The 22,668-nt window shown below is 40.3% G+C and overlaps 1 protein-coding gene across 3 annotated transcripts; it reads right to left on the bottom strand.

Moving 5' to 3' along the window:
• Positions 1 to 2: 2 nt before the first annotated feature.
• Positions 3 to 18,128, bottom strand: LOC109400801 (polyglutamylase complex subunit TTLL1). 3 transcript variants are annotated; one of them, XM_019673300.3, is made up of 6 exons: positions 17,691 to 18,128; positions 17,454 to 17,623; positions 8,031 to 8,603; positions 2,342 to 2,543; positions 1,947 to 2,287; positions 3 to 1,882 (listed from the first exon to the last, which is right to left on the bottom strand). In XM_019673300.3, the coding sequence occupies exons 2-6, from the start codon at positions 17,507 to 17,509 to the stop codon at positions 1,744 to 1,746; spliced, it is 1,311 nt and encodes a 436-aa protein (XP_019528845.2). In that variant the 5' UTR covers positions 17,510 to 17,623; positions 17,691 to 18,128; the 3' UTR covers positions 3 to 1,743. The 3 variants fall into 3 exon arrangements, with proteins under 3 accessions (XP_019528845.2, XP_062711836.1, XP_062711835.1); XM_062855852.1 differs by lacking the exon at positions 17,691 to 18,128 and having other exon boundaries at positions 8,031 to 8,592; positions 17,454 to 17,593; XM_062855851.1 differs by lacking the exons at positions 17,454 to 17,623; positions 17,691 to 18,128 and adding an exon at positions 17,151 to 17,430 and having other exon boundaries at positions 8,031 to 8,592.
• Positions 18,129 to 22,668: the final 4,540 nt, after the last annotated feature.

Here is a 22,668-nt window from a genome sequence, read left to right as displayed (position 1 = left end):
AGTTTCTTAAATTCTTGAAATTCCTTAAAGGTTCCGCGTGACATTCCTCCAGGAACCCCTGCCAGGATTCTTTCTGAGATTCTTTCTGGGATTCCTTCTGGGACTTCAAAGGATTTCTTCCGGGATTTCTCAAGGACTATTGTGAATCCTCCAGGAATTCCATCGGAGATCCTTCTAATAGCTTCTGTAAGAACGTGTTAAGAAGTTTTTTTTGGCTTCCAAAACGTATTTCTGGAGTAATGAAATCCCGGAAGAACCTGTTGGAAGAAAATCAGAAAATACTTAGTGAAGTATTTCCGCAAGGAAATCCTGTAAAAACTTCATGAGGAATCCCGGAAGGATTTCCCAAAAGAATCCTGGAAGTAGTTCCTTGAGGAAGCGCGGAAGAGGTTCATGGAGGAATTTCAGAAAGAATTTTCAGTGGAATTAACATACAAATCCCGGAAGGAATTCTTGAAGCAATCCCTGAAGTATTTCCTGAAAGAATCTTGAAAGGAGCTCCTGGAGATGTTTTCGTTTTTGTGTTGCTATTCTTTATAAAGACATTTCCTGAGAAATTTCCGAACATGTTTCCAACGGAATTGCCTGATAATTCTCAAAATAATAGCCAAAGAAGATTTTTATGAAATTTCTGTATGAGTTCCCACGTAAAATGCAACCGAGCTTTTTAAAGGAAGGGCTGAATCATCTAAAAAAAATGCCGAAGCAGTTTCAAAAGGAATTACCGAAAACAATCCAAAGGAACTCCTACACACTTATTTCAGATTGCCGGGATGTCAACATTTTCCCATTCTTTTGCCGAGATTTGCACAGCCGAGTAATCAGCAAACAACCATTTTGCCGAGATCTCATTTTGATAATCTTTTCAGCGACAGATTGGTTTGCTTGGGTTGTTATTGTATGTGTTTAATACTAAAGTTCATCAGGAACAGAAGCAAACGTTACATTTTATTTATGATTCCAAAAGTAGTTTGTTTTGTTTATTTAAGAAGTTTATTGAACACTATACGGTAAAGTTCTAACTAAGTACAAACATGTTGTAGTAAGTGTGTACGAAACCATGTTAATTATTTCCATTCTACAGACTACTTTTAAATTTTCTATTTTTTAGTTGTTGCTGCTATTTATTTTCACTATTATTCGTGCGAAATGTGTAATGTCTACTTTCAAGTTACGGTTGATTTTAGGTTATTCTGGATTTTTGTTTCTATATAACCACACTTAAATAGCACGGTAGGTATTGATCCGTTCTCGGGCGAGAGACTTGATATTTGGAAATAACGACAAATAAGAAAACGTTCGCACAATTATTGTATAGAATCGAAAAAGACAGATGATAACAGAAGATAACACATATAGAGAAAAATATTTAATGAAAAGATAAAACAAATCTACTCAATCGATTGATTAAGCATTGGAAATTTGAGTTTTGTAGTAAATTCGAGATGGCAAAGACGCAGTTTATTGATGTTGATATCCTCAACGAAGCCACCAATAGACAAATTGGAAAAACTTGTCATATTTTGGAGCCACACTCGCTCACGCTGGTGGCATTTGCATTTGAATCAATCAATTTGAACACGAAGTCAGAATTTGTGAGAACAAAAAAAAACTAGCGAATCAAATCGATTTTCAATAGAGAACCAAGCAAATCTTTTAAGAAACGGGGGAAATGTCCCGAAACTGAATTATTGAAAATAAAACGAAAATAAAAGAAAATTGCACGCACGTTTCGATTTACTCTCATTTCCACCGATTGTTGTTCGATCTATTTTTGCCGTTGTTGCTGGGGGCACCTTCGTCCTGGGCAGCGATCTCCTCGTCGATCAGCAGATCAAAATTGCCGAGCATATCGGGACTGGGGATCTTGTTCCACCGAACGCTGAAAGAAATTCCCTTGATAAAGCTGGATGACAGTTCCAATAATTTACTTATATCAAACATACTCTGGAATTCCATCGGGAGGAAGCACAATATTCAGAATGTTATCGATCAACTTGTACTTCAATATTCGATCGTTGGCCGTCGTGGACGTGAGCGAGGGCGATGCATTGACTTCGACCAGCCACGGTTTCAGGGTGTTATCAATGATGATGTCGTACCCGTAGCACTCGAAGCAGTGTCGATCACTTGCCATCACACTGGAAACAGCTTTCAGCGAGTGTACGATCAGCCAGGTGATAGAGCCAAACAGTTTGTCGGTAACCTCTTTGCCACGAGTTCCTTCCAGAAAGAGTCGAAGGTTCTGAACGCTCCATTTGCCACCGTGATGGTTGTTGTATTCACCCTAGAAATGAAGGTTTGTTAGCATGAGAAAGGAAGCAACCCAAATGCAACTTACGCCATGCTTTTGAACACTGACGTTCGTCAGATGGACATACATGTTGTCCAATTCCGTAACGCTGGTGTCATATTTGACGGTACAGAAACGACAGAATCCCAATCGAAACAGGTAAGCCTTGAGAGGTCGGAATGAAGTAACTAAGACGTATAATCGAAGATCAAACTTTTTACCACCGATCAGTAGCGGGTTCTCGATGTATCTAAAGGTAAGAAGCGTTGAATATAGAGGAATCAGATAAATAAGCCTATTACATATCTATCAAATATGAGCGAAAACAGCATGGAAACTGTTAACCGTGTAAGAGTACGCAACCGACTACACCAAGTATGCAGCCTTTCTGGCAACACTTGTTTTTATTAGCGTTATGTATTTCCGTTTATGACAATAAAATCTTCACTTCGAGTTTGACTACCAACGAGTATAAACGTGTCTTTCTTTCTCTCGTCCGGAGCCCTCGGTTAAGTTGTCCTCCTCGGTTTCGTTTTGTGTTGCGTCGGTCTTTTAGGTTATGGGCCCAGCAATGGATGACAAAACGAAGATTATCGCGTTCGACGGAAGTGGTTTCCATAATTGGAAATTCCGCTTGGAGACGGTTTTGGACATGCACGATTTGCTCGAATGTCTCCAGCGGGAAGCGGCGGAAATCGACGAATTTCGCGTTGAAGCAAGCGATACCGCGGTGGTGCGTGCCGAAAAAGAAAAGAAGATGGCCGAGTGGAAAGTGAAAGAGAAGAAGTGCAAGTCAATAATCGTGCAGGCAATCAGTGACAATCAGTTAGAGTTGATAAAAGATTGCCCCACGCCGAAACTGATTTGGGACAAGTTGAAAAGCGTCTTCGAACGACGCGGTGTCGCCGGACAGTTGTTTCTCCGCAAACAGCTCCTGACATTGAAATATGTCGAAGGGGCAGGCACGAGCATGGCTGATCATTTGCTGCGATTTGACAAGTTAATTCGTGAGCTGAAAGGGAGCGGGGCAACGGTGGAAGAGGCAGACGCGGTGTGCCATTTGTTGGTAACGCTGCCGGCCTCGTTCGACTCCGTCGTCACTGCCATCGAGACGCTACCGGGAGACATCACAATGGACTTCGTGAAAAAGCGCCTGTTGGATGTCGACATGAAGCGAAGAAATGTGTGTGCAGTGGATGATGCTTGTGGTAGTGAGAACGGCGTTGCGATGGCGAGCAAACACGGGCAGAAGAGAAAAATGAAGTGCTACCAGTGCGGGAAATTAGGCCACCGAAAGGCCGAGTGTCGTCTGCTCGATCGTGCGAACGTACAGCCGAAAGCGAATCACCAAAACAACCCGAAAGCGAAGCGAGATGTGAACAGTCAAAAAGCGAACGTGGGAACGGAAGAAGAAAAACCCGAAATCGCTTTTCTGACGGCCGAAGAAGATGAGTTTGTTCGTGTTGGTTGGTACCTCGACTCCGGCGCGACTGAACACATGCTGTGTGACGCGAGCTACTTTTCATCGATGCGAAAGCTCGACCCGCCGGTCGAAATCGTCGTCGCGAATGGACAAAAGGTGTCTGCCGAGTATTGTGGTGACGTCACGATGTACTCCGTGGTCGGCGAAACGGTGAAAAAGTGTGAGGCAAAGAACGTTTTGTATTTGCCTCAGCTGAGCTGTAATTTATTTTCGGTGAAACGAATCGCGAAGTCGGGACTGCGTGTGTGTTTTGATGGTGAAAAGGCTGAGATTCTGCATAATGACACAGTGGTGGCTGATGGGCAATGAGGTACAGATACAGGTGGCGCAGATAAACATTGCAAACCACTGGTTGTCTCTTTTGTTCTACCGCTGATCAAATGCAACTCAATTAGTGACGTCACTAATTGAGTTGCATTTGATCAGCGGGAGAACAAAAGAGACAACCAGTGGTTTGCAATGTTTATCTGCGCCACCTGTATCTGTACCTCATTGGCTGATGGGCAGTTAAGAGGCAAGCTGTATGAGTTGAACATCTTTTGTAAACGGAGTGAAATGGGGTCGGCTTTAGTTACGGGAAAAGTGTCGCGAAATGCTGTGCTGTGGCATCAACGATATGGCCACGTCGGCTGTGATAGCCTTCGCGAACTAGTGCGCTTCGACATGGTAAATGGATTAACGCTGACCAATTTCGACGCTGATGCAGTGGTGTGCGAACCGTGCTTGTCGGGAAAAATCGAGAGGCTTCCGTTCGGTTCGGCGGAAGAACGACGTTCGTCGCGGGTTCTAGAACTGATCCACAGTGACGTCTGTGGACCGATTACGCCACATACGTGGGACGGAAAGCGGTTCTTTGTCTCGTTTACGGACGATTTCTCGCACTTTTCTGTGATTTACCTAATGGCAACAAAAGATGAAGTGATCGATCGTTTTCGCGAATATGAAGCGCTAGTGACATCGCATTTCGGTACGCGGATTGCGAAACTCCGTACGGACAATGGCGGCGAATACGTTAACGACGAGATGCGTGCGTTTTGCCGGGAAAAGGGAATCGAGATGCAGTTAACAGTGCCGTATACGCCACAGCAGAACGGTGTGGCGGAGCGCCTTAACCGTACGCTGATGGAACGAGCTAGGGCGCTTCTGGCGGAAAGTGGTTTTGGAAAAGAAATGTGGGGTGAAGCAACATACTGCGCCACGTACATTACAAACCGGTGTCCAACGTCAGCTGTGGATGAAAAGAAAACGCCGTTCGAGCTTTGGAATGGTCGCAAACCCAACGTTTCGAAGCTGCGGGTTTTCGGAAGCGCGGCGTATCTCCACATTCCGAAAGAGCGAAGAGCAAAGTTAGATCCGAAGTGCAAAAAGCTGTATCATGTGGGATATACTGTGAATGGCTATCGACTCTGGGATGCCGAGAAGAAGAAAATCGTGGTCGGAAGAGACATAGTGTTTGATGAGAACTCTCTGTACTGTGACAATAAACTGGAGAAGAAAAGAGTTCCGAAAGTGGTTGAACTAGTGTGTGATGATGCGGTGAATCAGAATGCGGTGGATCCGGTTGATGTGGCTGGTCCGGACGATGATTCGGATTCGGAACCTGAGAATCAGCAGCCAGCAGATGTGAGGAGGAGCGGTCGAGTTCGGCGACAGCCAGCGTGGTTTGATTGCTATGAACTGGCTGAAACTGCGTTGTGCGCCGAGAATTTCGTCGAGGACATCCCGAGCTCTGTGGAAGAGCTTCGCAAGCGGAGCGATTGGCCGGAATGGGAAGCTGCTATCGCAGACGAAAAAGCTTCCCTCGTCAAGAACAAGACATGGACTCTGACTTCGCTACCCCCAGGTAAGAACCTTATCGATAGTAAATGGATCTTTAAGATCAAACATAATGATGTGGGAGGAATCGATCGGTATAAAGCGCGATTAGTCGCGAGAGGATTTTCGCAACGCAAGGGATTCGATTATGACAGCACCTATTCCCCCGTGGCCGGTTTGACAACCTTGCGGGTTTTACTGGCCATCGCAAACCAGGAGCGAATGCATCTGCATCAACTTGATGTAAAGACTGCATTCTTGAACGGTCATTTGGATCAAGAACTCTACATGCGCTTACCGAAAGAATTCGATTCTGGTGGCCTGGTAGCGAAGTTGCAGAAGTCGTTATACGGGCTTAAACAGGCTTCACGAGCCTGGAATTCCCGATTCCATGAATTCGTTTCGGCCCTCGGATTCCGGCGCAGCGAAATCGATAACTGTCTGTACATTGCGACAATCGCTGGGAAGTCGGTGTTCCTAATCATTTATGTTGATGACATACTAATCGCTTGTCATTCACTGGAAGTAATTGACGAATTGAAGGGAAAGCTGAAGGCCGAATTCGAAATGACTGACATTGGGGAGGTGCGAACATTTCTGGGACTGACCATCGTTCGGCAACAGAATGAAGGCGTCATGGACATCAATCAGAAGCGTTATCTGGAGCGGCTTCTGGACCGATTCAGTATGACCGATTGTAAACCGAAACAGACACCTCTGGAAGCTGGCGTGAAATTAGAGAAATGCACCGACCCGAATAAATGTACAACCAAGCCCTACCGTGAACTCATTGGCTGTTTGAGTTACGTAGCAGTTACATCGCGTCCTGATATCTCAGCAGCTGTCAACTACTACAGTTCTTTTCAAAGCTGCGCCACCGACGAGCATTGGAATCATGCGAAGCGTATACTGCGGTATATAAAAGGGACCCTCGATTTCAAGTTGACCTTCAGGCGCAGCGAATGCAGTTCATTGGTAGAAGGATACGCCGACTCGGACTGGGCCGGCGACACAGCGGATCGAAAATCCCAATCCGGTTTCGTGTTCCAAGTCTACAAGTCGACCGTTTCATGGACAGCACAGAAGCAAAAGACTGTGGCGCTTTCGTCGGCTGAAGCCGAGTTCATCTCGTTGAGCGGTGCGGTAAAGGAGGCGATCTGGCTGAGGATGCTGCTGAAGGATTTCCAGCGAGATGTTGGCGGTCCTACGGTTATTCACGAAGATAATCAAGCTTGCATCACCGTAGCTGAAGACGACAGGATGACGAAACGCCTAAAGCACATCGACGTGCGCTACCGTTTCGTGCAAGACGAAGTTCAAAGGGGAATAGTTCGTTTAGAGTATGTGCCATCAGAAGAGCAAATCGCTGACATTATGACCAAGGGTCTGACTAGAGTACAATTCGAAAAATTACGTAAGTTACTAGGTGTATCGGCTTGAAGGGGGGTGTTAACCGTGTAAGAGTACGCAACCGACTACACCAAGTATGCAGCCTTTCTGGCAACACTTGTTTTTATTAGCGTTATGTATTTCCGTTTATGACAATAAAATCTTCACTTCGAGTTTGACTACCAACGAGTATAAACGTGTCTTTCTTTCTCTCGTCCGGAGCCCTCGGTTAAGTTGTCCTCCTCGGTTTCGTTTTGTGTTGCGTCGGTCTTTTAGAAACGCCTAAATTGGCTAAGATGTGAATAGTACTTTGAACTAAGTTTTACAATTTTCATAGATTTAGAATACAGTGGTACAAATTCGTTTAAACGCACTAACTTCTTAAAACATTCTCTTTGTGTTGCTGCAAATCAAAATTTATGATAATAACGCTCCAACTATCACTAGTAATAGTACTTGTTAATATGTATATTGATATCAAAAATTGTGAAATAGTTCACCAATAACAAATATGGAAAACCCGAAAAAAGTGCGTTTAAACGAATTTTCCTCCAAAAATTATATAGATATTCCTTTATAAAAATAAAACGAATTGAAAACAATTCTTCGGTACACGCAAAAAAATCCGTTCCGATATACGTGAACTCCCAGTCACGGCAACGGGAACTATGCATAGCAACGATAACAACAATAAGAAATGTACACCGTGAACTAGAGTTCACGTTTTCTAGAACGCCCATATTGACAGCTGGAACTAGTTCCAGTTCACGGTGTATATTTGCTTGTTCTCATATTTGCGTTTGTTTTTTCACGTTTTTCAGAACGGATTTCTGAGCGTGTACTCATGCAGAAAGTATATTGCGTGAGTGTCTATCAAAATATATACCACTAAAACACAGATGGCCTTAATGTAAAGTTTACCATTCAAAAATCAAGTGCGTTTAAACGAATTTGTACCACTGTATTTGTTCAAATCGTGATAACCTCCGGAGATGACTATTATACCAAAGGAATGCCAAACGAGATCAACTCATTTATGTTTGCACCTACCTGGAAATAACATAGCTTTCCTTTCCGATTTGTGGATGAAACGAAGTCTTGGCTTCTCGAGACCACCGCTTCAGCTTCGACAGCTTGTTGATCAGGAATATGCCGGCCCCTTGTGACTTCCCGCACGGTTTCATGATCCACGTGCTCTGCGGATTTTTCCGATACTCCTCGACAAACATATTGTAATCCGCTGGCAGAACGAACGTCACCGGAATAAAATCCAAATATAAATACTTCGATCCCCCTGGAATATTCACTTCCGTCTTTTCCGCCAACGGATTACCATCCCGTTCCAGATCCTTCCGATAGCGTTTGATATTCTTCACCAGCAAATCCTTCCGCGACAGTTCGTAATGGTTGGGGAAGTGGTTTATCAGCTGGTTGTCGTGCATACGGTAGCCACTGTCCACGCTGAAGATGTTACGACATGTTCCCGTGCCGGCCCAGTAGAAGTTCCAGTCATCGTCGGCCGACACCTGGACCCAACCACGCTTCTCAAAGTTATTGATCAGGACGGATTTGTCCAAATCCGTGCAGAAGCATATCTTCATCCGTTCGTGTCCTGCAGCGATTCTAAAGTCAGTTCATGGTTAGAACCAGAGCGAGAGTGATTGATCAAATGATTAATCGCCAATTTTTGATTTGATCAAGGAAATAAAATAGAAAAAAAAAACAATCATACTCGTATGCCATGTTATATTGGTTTGTATGAAAAGTATTTTATTTGAGAAATTAAGCCTTCAGCCATTAATCCTCGAGCAGTCGCGTCTTTGACTACCTGCAGCGACGCCGCGCTCACGCTGTGTACCACAAGCGTGTATTTTTCATGGACCGCTCCCGGGTTAACATAGATTGGATTTTTTTTGCCAAAATGTCTTCGAGGAATTGTCACTAAAATTTGTTATATTCGAACATACTGTCTTCAAAGCGCAGTTATTCACAAGAATAATGCTTCAAATTTGATAAGCAATTACTTCTAAATTAGATCACCACGTGGCGCAAAGTGTGTTGCAAAGATTAGGATAATTCGTCAATTGGATTGTTGCTTTTTTCTATAGCCTCATCCTTGGCCTCATCCATTGTTTCCCAAACTGTGGGTCGCGACCCCCCAGAGAGATCGCCAGTCCATAACCAGGAGGGGGAGGGGGTGTTTACTGTAACAGACAACAAATGAGGGCATCCCTAAGGTGGGTTGTGAAAAGTACGTCTGCTGGTGAAAGGAGGTCTCGCACTTGAAAGTTTGGGAACCTATAGCGTTAATCGATAGAGCTATTTTTATTACGTTCCGATTTATTTGTTTGTTCAATAAATAAAATTTTCCGTGGATAGAATGACAGTTCAATCGATAAAATGACAGTTAGCCCCGGACAAAATATTATCCCCACACAAACTTTAAAGGCATTTTAAAAATAGTTTTGCACGGAGATTCCTGGAGCCCAATTGGTCAACAATTAGTACTGAAATTTTTGCTTTCATTTGTTTTTCCGTGCATAATGCTACTGTTGTTGGAAAATATCCAGAGAACTTCTAGACCTACTTATTTCTGATGCTTTCCGTTGAATTTAAATTCCCTTGAATTAAATTTTTTAAGAGAAAATATAACATTTGTAAGGGAAATATGTAGCCCAAATGTTGAAGGCTTCGTTAGGCTAGCTTATCCCAATGTTTGACGATTCACGAATGTTTCAAGCTTTGTTCGTAATTGATGACGTATATAACTCGACATAAACCTGCCATATAGACCTTTTTTATATTGGCCGCCAAATCCAACATAGACCAAACAGTTATCGGACGTGGGTCCAACAGTGGTCCAAAATTAGATACAAGTTCACCCGACTTTGACCCAACATCCCATAATTTTTCAGTCAAGGATTTCAAGGAAGTTTCAAAGAATATTCATAACGGTTTCAAACTGTTCCAGGATATCAGGGATAAATCCTGGAACGCTCCTGAAACTCTTAGGGGTTTCCTAGGAACGCCTCTGAAACACCATGGAAGGCCCTTGAAACCCCCTGAAACGATTCTATAACACTAGCCTGCAGAAGGACATACCTTACAAATACCATGCGAAGAACATCATGTGCTCTAATACCTGACATTGTTATTGCTGCGGTATTCAACGAAATGTTATGAAAACATCACAATAACCGTTGGAGGTATTTGAGCAGAGTTTGATATTGATGTAGTATTTGTTGGTTTAGCAGTGAAAACAACCGAAGAACAAGATTTGCTATTACATCATGAAGGCATCGAACATATGAAACATTTAATAACAAGAAATGTTATTGGTTTGTTATTCAATAATTTTAGGTAACAAATACGGCTTTTGAAATTTAAGGTATGCATTCATTATTGAAATACCACGACTTGTTATTTCCTAGGTGTTATTTATACACAATTTTGGTATTCGTTTTTGTTATTTTGCCTCTTATTACCACCTAATGAAGGGCATATCAAGGTATGGTAGTATTTAAGATAAATACCTAATTCAATTCACTAATACCTAACAATTCACTTGTTATTTTCTTCTGCTCGGGATATCACACTTTTTGTATGAGACCTCAGAAATTTTCGTATGAGTCGTTACACTTTGCTTTCATCCGCGACGGATTCAAATCGTCGCGTTCGATAAGGAGGGAAACCGTCAATAAAAAAAATTACCCCTGGAACTCTATATCGGTTACGATAGACATCTCATGAATTCCTTCAAGAAGTCCTTCTGGGGATTACTCCAAAAATTCCAGAGTGTTCCTTCCAATTGGGTTTTTAAATTTAAAAAAAATGTGTTGATTTTTTTAAATTTTATACAAAAGAGCACCCTTTTCTGAGCCACTATGTTTTTTTTTTTCAAATTGTTTGAACTTTGTTCTGATACCTAAAATCAATTTCAAACAGATTTTTTAATACATATCACCTTTTGATAGCTCAGCAGCTGCTTGACAGCTCCGCCCAGTACAACATGCGACGAGGAGTGATTCGACAAATCTCTTCCACACAAACTTCAACTTGATTTTAAATTTGGATTTTGGCTCAGTTTGGCGTGAAGATTCAAAATATGGAATTATCTCAACACCACTAAAGAAGCCATTTGGGAATTCTTTCAGGAATTGCCTATGGAGATCTCTCCACGAATGGCTTCTGTGCATTCGTTCAGATTTCTTTATGGATTCTTTCTAGAAATTTCTCCATGAATTTCTTCAGAGGTTTCTTATAAGTTTAATTTAGAAAAAGCCAAAACGACGGGATTGTAGATAAAAAATCGTTATTGATTCGAAGACTGAAAAAGTCATCCCCCTTTCCATTAATTTAGAACTGTTCCGAGAATTTCTTCTGGAGATTAATCCAGGAATTTGGTTCAGGGACTTCTCCAGGAACGCTTAAAGGATACTTACGAACTGTTTGAGAATTCTTAGAAAAAAAAAATACTAGATGATCCCCATAAAAAGGAAGTCGTGCAGGTATTCTGAAGGATTATCACAAGGAGCTCCTAAAGAATTTTCATAATTCTGGCGGATTTTTAGAAAGAACTCCTGGAAGATTCCCATAAAGAAACCCTGAATCGCTTCCACAAGGAACTTCTAGACCAAAACTTTCCAAAAGTTGAATAAAAAGAAAATCGGGTTAAGTACTGTTCCTATTAATTCCACTAAGAATTTGCATCCTTTGACAGATACGTATTTCGACTGAACTGTATTCAAATGTAAGGTCGTCTTCAGTGTCTCGTACTTGACTCGACTGACGAGACTCTAAAGACGACCTTATAGTTGAGGTCGAAATACATATCTGTCAAACAATGTAAATTCTTAGTAGAATTATGGAGCAGTACTTAACCCAATTTTCTTTTTTACTTACAGATATTCCACTAACACGCCCTGGTTCATCATCACTTTCAAAAGTTTCTTCTACAAATAGTCTAGAGAAGTTCCTTCTGGAATCGCATGGGTAGGAACTCATGAAGCAATTGCTGTTGGCACTTTCAATGGAAATCCAAAAAACTGTCATAGAATCCCTGGAAGAACTCTTAGTGGATTTTCCGGAAGAACTTCTGAATATATCTCAAGAAAAAACTAAATCGAAACGAAATTAACTAATTTAAAACGAAAATCCCAGAAATTGTTTAAAACGAAAATCCCAGAATCTTTCGGTTGAGTTCATCGTTTTTCGAAACTGATAAAAACATTGCTAACATATTTTTGGCCTATATGAAAGAAAACAATCTAATACAATTCTTAAAAATATATGATTTCCTATACCCATACCAACTCACAGTGAATAATAAAATTCTGATGATGATGATGATGATGAATTTATGATGATACATATGCATGTATAATTTATCATCATCTTGATATATCTTAGGCGTTAACCGGTTAAAATAATACCTTGTGACAACGTCAAAAATACACCAGTTTCTGGCCAGAAAATACTTCATGGATTCAAAAAAATTGATCAATTCATGGATAGAAAAAAAATGTGTAGACATATTCGTTTAAAGCTTTTTGCTTGGATTGCTTAAATATCTTAAATTCTATAAATTCTGCCACAAATTGCTTAACAAATTCACAAGTTTCGCTTTATAGTTGATTTCTAAAATGTAGGTAAAATAAATGTTTGTACATACATACATTCTTGTCAAGAATTCAAATAATCTCATACACCAGAGGTTTCCAAATCTTGATGCACCACAAAGGCTTTAAAAGTGCACTGCGACACTTCAGAAATTCTGCCTCTACTTTCCAAGTAATGAGAGTTTTTCTCAAGAATTCGTCATGGACATGCATAGCACCAAGCATCTGCAATGTACCTTCAAGTTCATTGCTAAAGATATCAGAAGCAATCTAACTAGTATGTTTGTGGTTTTACTTAAGGGCTGAGACGGGATCTATCAATGATCTCTAAATCAGTTTACAAGGAACTCTACTGAAAAGTTTTTCGTTCTCCTAATGAGTTGGCTAGAAAATCCGGAGGAAATTTACGGAAAACTTACCAGCAATATGCCGAAGTTTTAAAATAATGCTTCCAATGACTTTGTATGGATTGCTGTCCAGAAATCCAGTAATAGTCTTGAGAAAACTTCTATCAAAAAGTATACTATAAATTGTCAAACAGTCAACGTAGGACTTCGTCGACGTTTTCATTAGAAACCTGCAAAAAAAAACACTGGTTTGGCTGGTATTTCACTATGAATTTGCTGAAAATCTTCAACATTCCGAAGGATCTTGATTGAAAGTTTCCAGAAATATCCACAGTATAAAAATACTCCATTTCGAACTATTCTTTTACTCGTACTAAGTTTCTACAAGAACGAAAAACAAATTGCCAGCCAATGTTATTATAAAAGTGTGGGAATAGTAGTTTACGCAACAAGGTGCAGAATGACGATTTTTACAGCACGAGTCGTACATTTATCCAACGACGCTTGCCGAGTTGGATAATTACGACGAGTGCTGGAAAAATCGAGTTCTGCACCGAGTTGCGTACAACGTTTTTTGCAATTTCGTAAATTACTCTTAAGGATAGTTTTCAACAAAACTTTTTCATCAAACTGCACACTGATGCTCATAGCCAATGCTTAAGAAAATCTGATTATAATAGGTTAAACTGTGCAGTTGTCACAATTTTTCAAAACTGCGTCCAGAAAGCATCAAAAAGTTGACCAAAACTGAAAATAGTGCTGTAATAGTTCATTACGCAACGCATTACAGCACTGTTAATTTGGTGTGGGAAAGTAGGCCTTTTCCTGTCAGATTTGCGTGAGGTAAAACAGCCTATTACGATGAGAAATTGCAAAAATATGTTTATGACATTTTAAAAAGTGATATTGCATTATTTGACAATAATGAAGAGGTGCACCACGAAACATTTTTTTTAAGTGCACCGTGAGCCAAAAGGTCTGTAAATCACTTTTTACCCTTGTTACACCCATAAGAAGGGTATAAATACCGCTCGAAAAACCGACTTTCGATCCGAGGCCCGCAGGGCCGAGTCTCATATACCAATGAACTCAGCTCGACGAACTGGGCAAATGTCTGTATGTGTGTGTGTGTGTGTGTGTGTGTGTGTGTGTGTGTGTGTGTGTGTGTGTGTGTATGTGTGTGCGTCACAAAAAAAGTCACGCACGTTTTTCAGCCGTCTGTCAACCGATTTGAGATCTCTTGGAAGCAAATGAAAGCTTATACTGCCGTGAATCGCAAGTCAGTCCCATCTGCATTTTGGACAAAAATGAGTTAATGGCCGTTTTCGACCTTTCTTGGGATGATCTTTCAGCTGCATGAATAAAAATATTGTTCAGTAAAATTGAAAAACAACACCAAGTCAGATTGTCCCATAATGAAATGTAATCGCAAGTCAGTCCCATTACGAACTTGTGTACCCTGCAATACAAAACTTAACACTGTTTTAGCCAGTTTTATATTTTTCACGTTTTCACGTTTGAAACAATGTGTGAAAGTTTCATGATGATCGCAGAAGTTTTCAATTGATGACGATTTTTTTAAGTTTCACATAGAAATCAAATTTAAAAACTTCAGAGTCCATTTTCTCAATGCCTACTTTTTGCAGATGGGACTGACTTGCGATTCACGGCAGTATACATCCTAGTAGAACGCTATTGAATTTTTTTTCGATTGGACGATTGGTTACCGAGATATCTCTCGAAGAGTACTTATGAGTCATACATCTAAACTTTTTAAGATTTTTGACCAAGTGTATCATAATAAATATCCCTGCTGTTTGTCAACCGATTTGGGTTCCCTTAGCACCAAATGAAAGCTACTGCATCCTAGTAGATCGCCCAGAAATTTTATTTCGATTGGACATTTGGTTACAGAGATAGCTTTCGATTCCTAAGTACTATGGATTTATACAACTAAACTTTTTGAGATTTTTGACCAAGTGTATCATAATAAATATCTCAGCCGTCTGTCAACCGATTTTGGTTCTCCTGGCACCAAATAAAAGCTACAACATTCAAGTAGAATCCTATACAATTTCATTAGGATTGGACATTTAGTTACCGAGATATGTTTCGAAGAGTACGTGGGAGTAATACATGTTAACTTTTTGAGAGATTTTTGACCAAGGGTACCATAATAAATATGCCAGCCGTCTGTCAACCGATTTGGGTTCTCTTAGCACCAAATGAAAGCTGCAGTATCCTTGTAAAAGGCCCTGAAATTTTATTACGATTCGACATTTGATTACTGAGATATCTTATGAAGAGTATTTCAATAAATTCTTTTTTTTATTTTATTATTATATTCACTGTTATCTTGCATGAGTTTTTGACCATTATACTGCCCTTCTAAGCATATCTATCCCATGTTGTTTTGCATTCTTACCGTGTTTTTCTCAGTAACAGAGCCATTTGAAGTTAATTTAATATTTTTTTTTCATTTTGCATTACAAATAAATATTCCACGATAACGTCAAGCATCTTTCTGACATTGATTTTTAGTTTTTTGTTTTAGTTTAGAGCGGTGGGACAGTATGCGTAGAAAAACAACATGGTACAGATATGCTTAGAACGGCAGTATATGGGAAATTATTTTTCAATAAATAATGCTGACCTCATATATAGTGTATACTATAGCAGGTTGTTGTTTTCAACAAAATTATAAATTACAAATTACAAATAAACATGAATTTTATGAAAACAAACAATATGTTAAATGAAAGCTTTGGATTTATATATTGTGGAAAAAATGCAAGAACCGGACAGCCAAAATAACTAGCTAATGCCAAAACTGATTAACTTAGTAGATATATCATTTTTGTCCTTTCTACACCATAACCATGAATACCAAGTACTTCGGAGCTAATTTAATCGACTGATTAAGAGATATTAGACAAAGTGTATCTCGGTGATTTTCTCATCCATTTATTAATCGATTCAAGATCTTTTGGCAGTTAACAAAAGATACAATATTCCAGAATATGTAAGCTATTTTTTAAACATTCCATACAAGATTCTAGGAGGTGTCTGGCATTTCTGGTAGTTTTGCCCATGGTCCATGATGATATTTTGGAAACCAATCCTCTAGATGCCAAATCCATAATATTTTCTAGAACTTTTGGTCAATAGCACGAAATAAATATGTTAAATACAAATAATACAACAATAATTTCAATAAGTGTAAGAAGGGTTCTGTTCACCATAGGTGGATTAAATCGGGTTTTTATTATTATATTCGTTTGTTATCTTGCATGAGCTTTTGACCAGTCTATGGGAAATTATTGTTCAATAAATAATGCTGACCTCATATAAAGTGTATACTAGCAGGTTATTGTTTTCAATAAAATTATAAATAACAAATTACAAATAAACAGGAATTCTATGAAAAATAACAATATGTTGAATGAAAGCTTTGAATTTATATATTGTGGGAAAAATGCAAGAACTGGACAGCCAAAATAACTAGCGAATTCCAAAACTGATTAGCATAGTAGATATATCATTTTTGTTCTTTTTACACCATAACCATGAATACCAAGTACTTCGGAGCTAATTTATTCGACTGATTAAGAGATATTAGACAAAGTGTATCTCGCTGATTTTCTTATCTATTTGTTAATCGATTCAAGATCTTTTGGCAGTTAACAAAAGATACAATATTCCAGAATTTGTAAGCTATTTTTAAAAAATTTCATACAAGATTCTAGAAGCTGTCTGGCATTTCTGGTAGTTTAGTCCATGGTCCATGATGCTGTTTTGCAAACCAATCTGCTAGATACCAAATCCACAATATTTTCTAGAACTTTTGGCCCATCACACAAAATAAATATAAATAACGCAACTATAGTTTTAATAATTGTAAGAAGGGTTCTGTTCACCATAGGTGGATTAAATCGGGTTTTTACACTATCAATGGCTTAAGGTGAAACTAAATATAGTTTCACCTCAAGTAGGATCTTGGACCATTTGGGTAGGAGCACCTATCCAGCCATGTGCGAAAATTCAAGTCAATCGGTTTAAAATTGACCAAGTGGTAGCAGCAAGTGCCCAAAACAGGTGCTCCTACTCAAATGGTCACAGACCCTACTAAAAATAAGTTAATCAATCATAGATTATTCACTAACGCTCTGTAGAACCTGATTATTTAGAAACAAAACCACAATTACCACGTCGCATCCTCTTGAACCGCGTAGTCATCTAACGTTCACGATTCACTATAACAACGGCAAGGCAGGTAGATCGATCTCCCTCGGATGGCACCTCTCGACTGAGACCGCGACCGAAATTGTACCATCTCCGAAGCAGGTGACCCACCTACCTCAATACGACCCAATCACAACTAGGTCTCGCTTATGCAACGCGACTTCAAGAATATGCGGTTATTGCCCACTATTCATATTGAAAAACATAAAATGGCATATACGACCACCGCCCAATTCGGGCGACCTTCCCTTCGTCAGTCAACTCACCTGCCGTAAATGGTGGCCAAATTGGTGGAAACTCGCTTGGGCTCCGAAGTTGACATCTACTCGGCTCTATGTCGGAAAAGCCAGGTTCTCTAACTCTTCAATCCGAATCCGCGAGCCTGCGGAAAGCGAGAGTCACGCAATGATCTAATTTCCTTCCGAATCCAGAAATACTGCATGGATATAAGCACAGAAAGCCATCATAAACAATAAATCGGATACCTAATAGGAATAGCATACCTTTACAGCTTGTGTTGATACGACGGCCAATAACTGGGACACTTCGTTCCAGTTATTTATGCACTTCTCGGTGTCACGCGAAAGCCACAGAACCCTGTGAAGCGCGAAAGCTATGCACGTTTGTTCTCCTCGTTCTCCCAAGTTTCGTCCCAGATTCCAGTGCCAATGCAAAAATTGTCAATCAATCCGGATTTCAACGAAATGTGCGACCGTCTCTGACTGGTTTTGCAATCAATCGGGAAAACTATTTTATTTTTGCACACTTTTGATGGAAAAGCGATAAAACTGTCTAGGGAAAATAATAAACATATACGGCGCAGTGTCGCTTCCAGGACGACCGCCAAAAGGAGGCAATGCCATCGCCAGTGCAGCCGCGTATGCGCGCGATTGGTACCTAACCGTTCCCACATATATCCGCTTGAGTTGCTATGATTACCACGTGGTTGGTGTTGTATTAACTTTGCTGTTATTTTCAATCTAGCAATCAGAATTTGTTTATCTATATCTATATCTATATCTATCTATCTATCTATCTATTCTATATATCTATATAAAAATGAGTTTGACTTTCCTTTGAGGCAACAAAAGTCACGAACGGCTGAACTGATCAGAATGAATCTTGCATGGTTAGATTCGTATTCATGGTGGCTGTGTTTATATGTTCAAAAAAGTAAGGAAAATGAACTAAAAATGTAAGAAAATAGACAAAATGCTGATTTTTTATGGCCTGGGAAGGAAATCAGCACGATCGAATTGAAACCAATCTAGAATGCGGTGCTATTTTGAGCTCAACAGTTGTCAAACCACCACAAGACGGCAAGACAAAGTTTGCCGAGACAGCTAGTTATATATTATACTAGCTGGCCCGGCAAACTTTGTCTTGCCCGGTTGTGGTGGTTTGACAACTGTTGAGGTCATTGCAGCACCGCACTCTAGATTGGTTTTATTTCAATCATGTCAAATTTCTTCTCAACTCATGAAAAATCAGTAATTTTACAATTTTCCTACTTTTTCAATAGATTTCCGTAACTTATAGTACATATAAACACAGCCACCACAAATACGAATCGAACCATGCAAGAGCCATGCTGATCGGTTTATTCGTTATTGAGTTTTGTTGCCTCAAAGGAACTTCAAACCGTGTTGGCGGTTCAAAGTATGACGCTGAAGGCTCAAATTTCAGTTGGAAATTAGTAGTGATCCATCAACGATTATCAAGCAGTACACTGTCCTCATGCATAATGTTACCAAGTAGGAAAAGATTAGCCGTGAAGTAATATCATATCGTTCTTCAACGGGAAGGTGTTGCGTACCATCTACGGCGGAGTGCATATGGAAGACAGGACTTGTAGAATGCTGAGAGAACCAACCATCGTCCACACCGTGAAAATAGGGAGGCTACGGTGGGCGGGTCACGTCATCAGGATGTCGGATAGCAATCCGACCAAAATGGTTCTCGATAGTCGTCCGACCGGTACAAGAAGACGTGGTGCGCAGCGTGCTAGGTGGGTCGATCAAGCGAAGGACGATCTGCGGACCCTACGCAGAGTGCGGAACTGGAGACAAACAGCCATGGACCGAGTGGAATGGAGGCGGCTACTATGTACAGCAGATGCCACCCCGGCCTTAGCCTGACCGATGATGATGATGATGATGATGAAGTAATACCAAATACGATCGGGACGGGAAATTCGGTTGTCAAATAGGAAAAGTGGAAGAAAATATGCACTATCAACTGTTGGAAGATGGCGAATTGGATGAGGAACTAGATGCAGATATGGAAAAGATGGAAAACTTAATGCGCATTGTTAACAATGAGCAGAGGACGTTACAAGCTTAATAGACTTAACGATTGAGAGGAGTCAGTAGATGTATACCGTGTAGCATAAAGCAGATTAGAGCGGCATGCAAGATTACGAAGAACTATCAAGCAGTTAAAGCATTCAAGTGATTGCAATGTAAAAATTCAAAAGAAAATCTTATATGTATACAGAGAACTTATATGTGGGTCCTAAATGTGGAGAAATGATTCGAAGGACGGATAGCATTGATTTTAAATAAATAACTCTAAACAATGTAAAGAAAGGGAGGAATGTAGTGTCCGCACTACTATTATTAAGAATATTGTGTGCATAAATCTTAGAGTGCTTGCTGTCACCTACTCGTAGTGGATACATATGTAAATAAAGAAGTCAGTTCTTTTCAGACCAACGTCGAGTGTACACGTCTCTCTCTGTGATGCATCCGAAAGCCACCTTCCGACACTACAGGGGCGAGTTTCCTGTGTTAGCCTGCAAACTGCGCTAGTGGCTGCTTTGTTTACTATTGAGATGTGGAAAATTCCAAATTTAGTTTCCAAATTCCTGAAGAATTCCGAACATTCTGAGTTGAAATTCTACTGCCTAATGAAAAATAGTTATGAGATTTAGCAGATCCATGTGATTTTTAGTTGTTTAGCATGAAATTGGCTGTTGTGGGAATTGTTCCAGCTGCTGTCGCCAGTAGGAAAACCGCGGCTGTACCTTTCGGAAGCGATAGGCCGCGTGCACTTTTGTGCAAATCCCTCAATATTCTCCCGTCTTCGGCCACTTTCTGGATGCTGGCTGCGCCGTAGAGTTATGTGAAGCTTGACGAGTCAAGACGTGATTAAGTGAACAGCGTTTATGCTGCGTATGTTGTGTCCATCTCTGTCCAACAGGTTATGGGCCCAGGAGTTCCGACGGAAGGGTTCCGGTTCGCGAAGAAAAAGTGATTCTTTCGTATGCGCCGTGTGTGAAATTATGTGTGATTGCTGCAGCGGTGTGTGTGCTTGAGAACAAAATGGCGGATATGACCAAGTTTGCGATTGCCAGGTTGAACAACCCAGAATTGGCAAATCTGGAATTTCCGCATGGAAATGCTCCTGATCAGAGAGGAGCAGTGATCAGTGACGTGAAGCCAGCGGTAGGGACCAGTCAGTGGACGAAGGACGATCGGAAAGCACAAACCACGATTGGATTGTGCATTGATGATAGTGGGTAATTTTGCCATAATATAAGTTCAGAACAACAATAGAGGATTCACTTAACCGCGTGAACTGATAAAACTGATTAAACGTTGCGATCACCAAGGCAATCTTTGGTTATTTCATTCGCAAAATCATGAAACATTTCAAATAAGCAGAAAATCATGGCTTAAGCGCTGTTTGCAGTTCACAAGGAATTTCTCAGCCTATAGGGCTGTTTGCAGTTCAGAAGGAATGTTTTGGCCTATCTTGATGCATGGGAAAATCCTTGCCTGAATCGCCCAAGAAACCGTTTTTCTTCGATCGCAGTACGCAGTTGCAAAGGAATAACAAATCAAATGGCTGTCACTGTGGAAAGTTTCTCCCAGGAATCGGTCAAGAATTTTCTTGAGCGATTCCTTTTGAACACGAAACTGGGCTTATCTTGATGCATGGGAAATTCTTTGCCTGAATCGCTCAAGAAACGGTATTTTCTTCTATCGCAGTACGCAGTTGCGAAGAAATGACAGTTCAAATGGCAGTCACAGTAGAAAGTTTCTACCAGGAATCACTCAAGAAGTTTCGTGAGCGATTCCTTTTGAACACGAAACAGCGCTTTACAAAGCAATTTAATCTGTTTAGTGAATACCTACCCCTAATGTTTTAGTAAATTTAACTGATGTTATGGTATTTACATTTAACATAATTTCATGCTTATGATTTCAACAACACGTTTGTCGTTTAGATTACAATGAAATTGATTTCAGCGTAAGAAATTGATATTAGGTTTGCATTTAACAGCTCACTGTAAGAGCCCGTGCAATAAACATCGCCTCATAGTACGTCGTTGTTTCCCACTATTTACGCGTGATACCGAAAGTTCCCCGGATTGATCCCCTGGTTCCTTCGTCGGTGTACTGCACTGCATGACCAGTGCGTCGTGTTCACTATGTATCAGTATATTCACTGATTGACTTTAATTTGTTTCGTCGAATGGTCCACTGCACGAATATATTCTGGCCTGCTTACTCTCACACGAAATTTGACGTTTGAGCGGTGTCGGCACCGCTCAAACGTCAAATATCCCTTGAGAGTAAGCAGGCCAGCATAAATTCGTGCAGTGGACCATACGTTGTCGAAGATTAAGTTGGTGTTTTTAAGGCCTACTCAGTTTTTTATATTTTTTGTTAGACTTTTATTTGAATTTGTAATTACCTTTAAGTGTACAAAAAATGGCAACAAACCAAGTGTTCTACATTGTGATTCTTCTTGCGAACCAACTGCGATTCTGCTCGTTCGACATTTGTTTTGTGTTGGTTCGTCGATCCGGGAAATCGTGAACCGCTCTCTCTTTTTGGGTTCGCGAGCGCGTGAGCAAAGATTGTGTTTGATGCGAACCAAAAAACACGTCAAGCGCATGATGCTTTCCACCACTGGTTATAACTGCCTTCAGCTGCCGTGAATCTCAAGTCAGTCCCATCTGCATTTTGGGCAAAATTGAGTTAATAGCAGTTTTCGATCTTTCAGCTGCGTGAATAAAAATATATAGTTTGTTCAGTAAAACCGAAAAACAACACCAAGTCAGATTGCCCCATAATGAAAAATAATCGCAAGTCAGTCCCATTATCAGCTTGTGTACCCTGCAGTACAAAACCGAACACTGTTTTATTCTGTTTTAAATTTTTCTCAGAAATCATGACGATTTTTTAAAGTTTCACAAGGTTTCACATAGAAGTCGAATTTGAAATCTTCAGGGTCCATTTTCTCAATGCCTACTTTTTACATATGGGACTGACTTGCGATTCACGGCAGTTCAGTTTTAAGAAAAATCATAGGAGCTTATACTGCCAGTGGAACCATAACTTCCCATGTGAATTATTGGCAACATTGAAATTTTCAGCTCATGATCATGTATAATAGTGTACTATCATAAATACACCCAAACCTTTTTTTACGTCCACTATTGGCTTAGCGAAAAAAAATTCTACCGGCAAA

This window comes from Aedes albopictus, chromosome 3, assembly GCF_035046485.1.
Source record: "Aedes albopictus strain Foshan chromosome 3, AalbF5, whole genome shotgun sequence".
NCBI lineage: Eukaryota > Metazoa > Arthropoda > Insecta > Diptera > Culicidae > Aedes > Aedes albopictus.
This window is presented reverse-complemented; position numbering and strand designations above follow the sequence as displayed.

Excerpts from the sequence above, each read along its gene's own strand:
- LOC109400801 (XM_019673300.3), bottom strand. The coding sequence starts at position 17,509 with ATGTCAACTTCGGAGCCCAAGCGAGTTTCCACCAATTTGGCCACCATT. Across the intron at positions 2,288-2,341 it reads TCAGTGTTCAAAAGCATGGC|GGTGAATACAACAACCATCA; the intron begins GTAAGTTGCATT and ends CTTCATTTCTAG. Across the intron at positions 1,883-1,946 it reads CCTCCCGATGGAATTCCAGA|CGTTCGGTGGAACAAGATCC; the intron begins GTATGTTTGATA and ends AATTTCTTTCAG.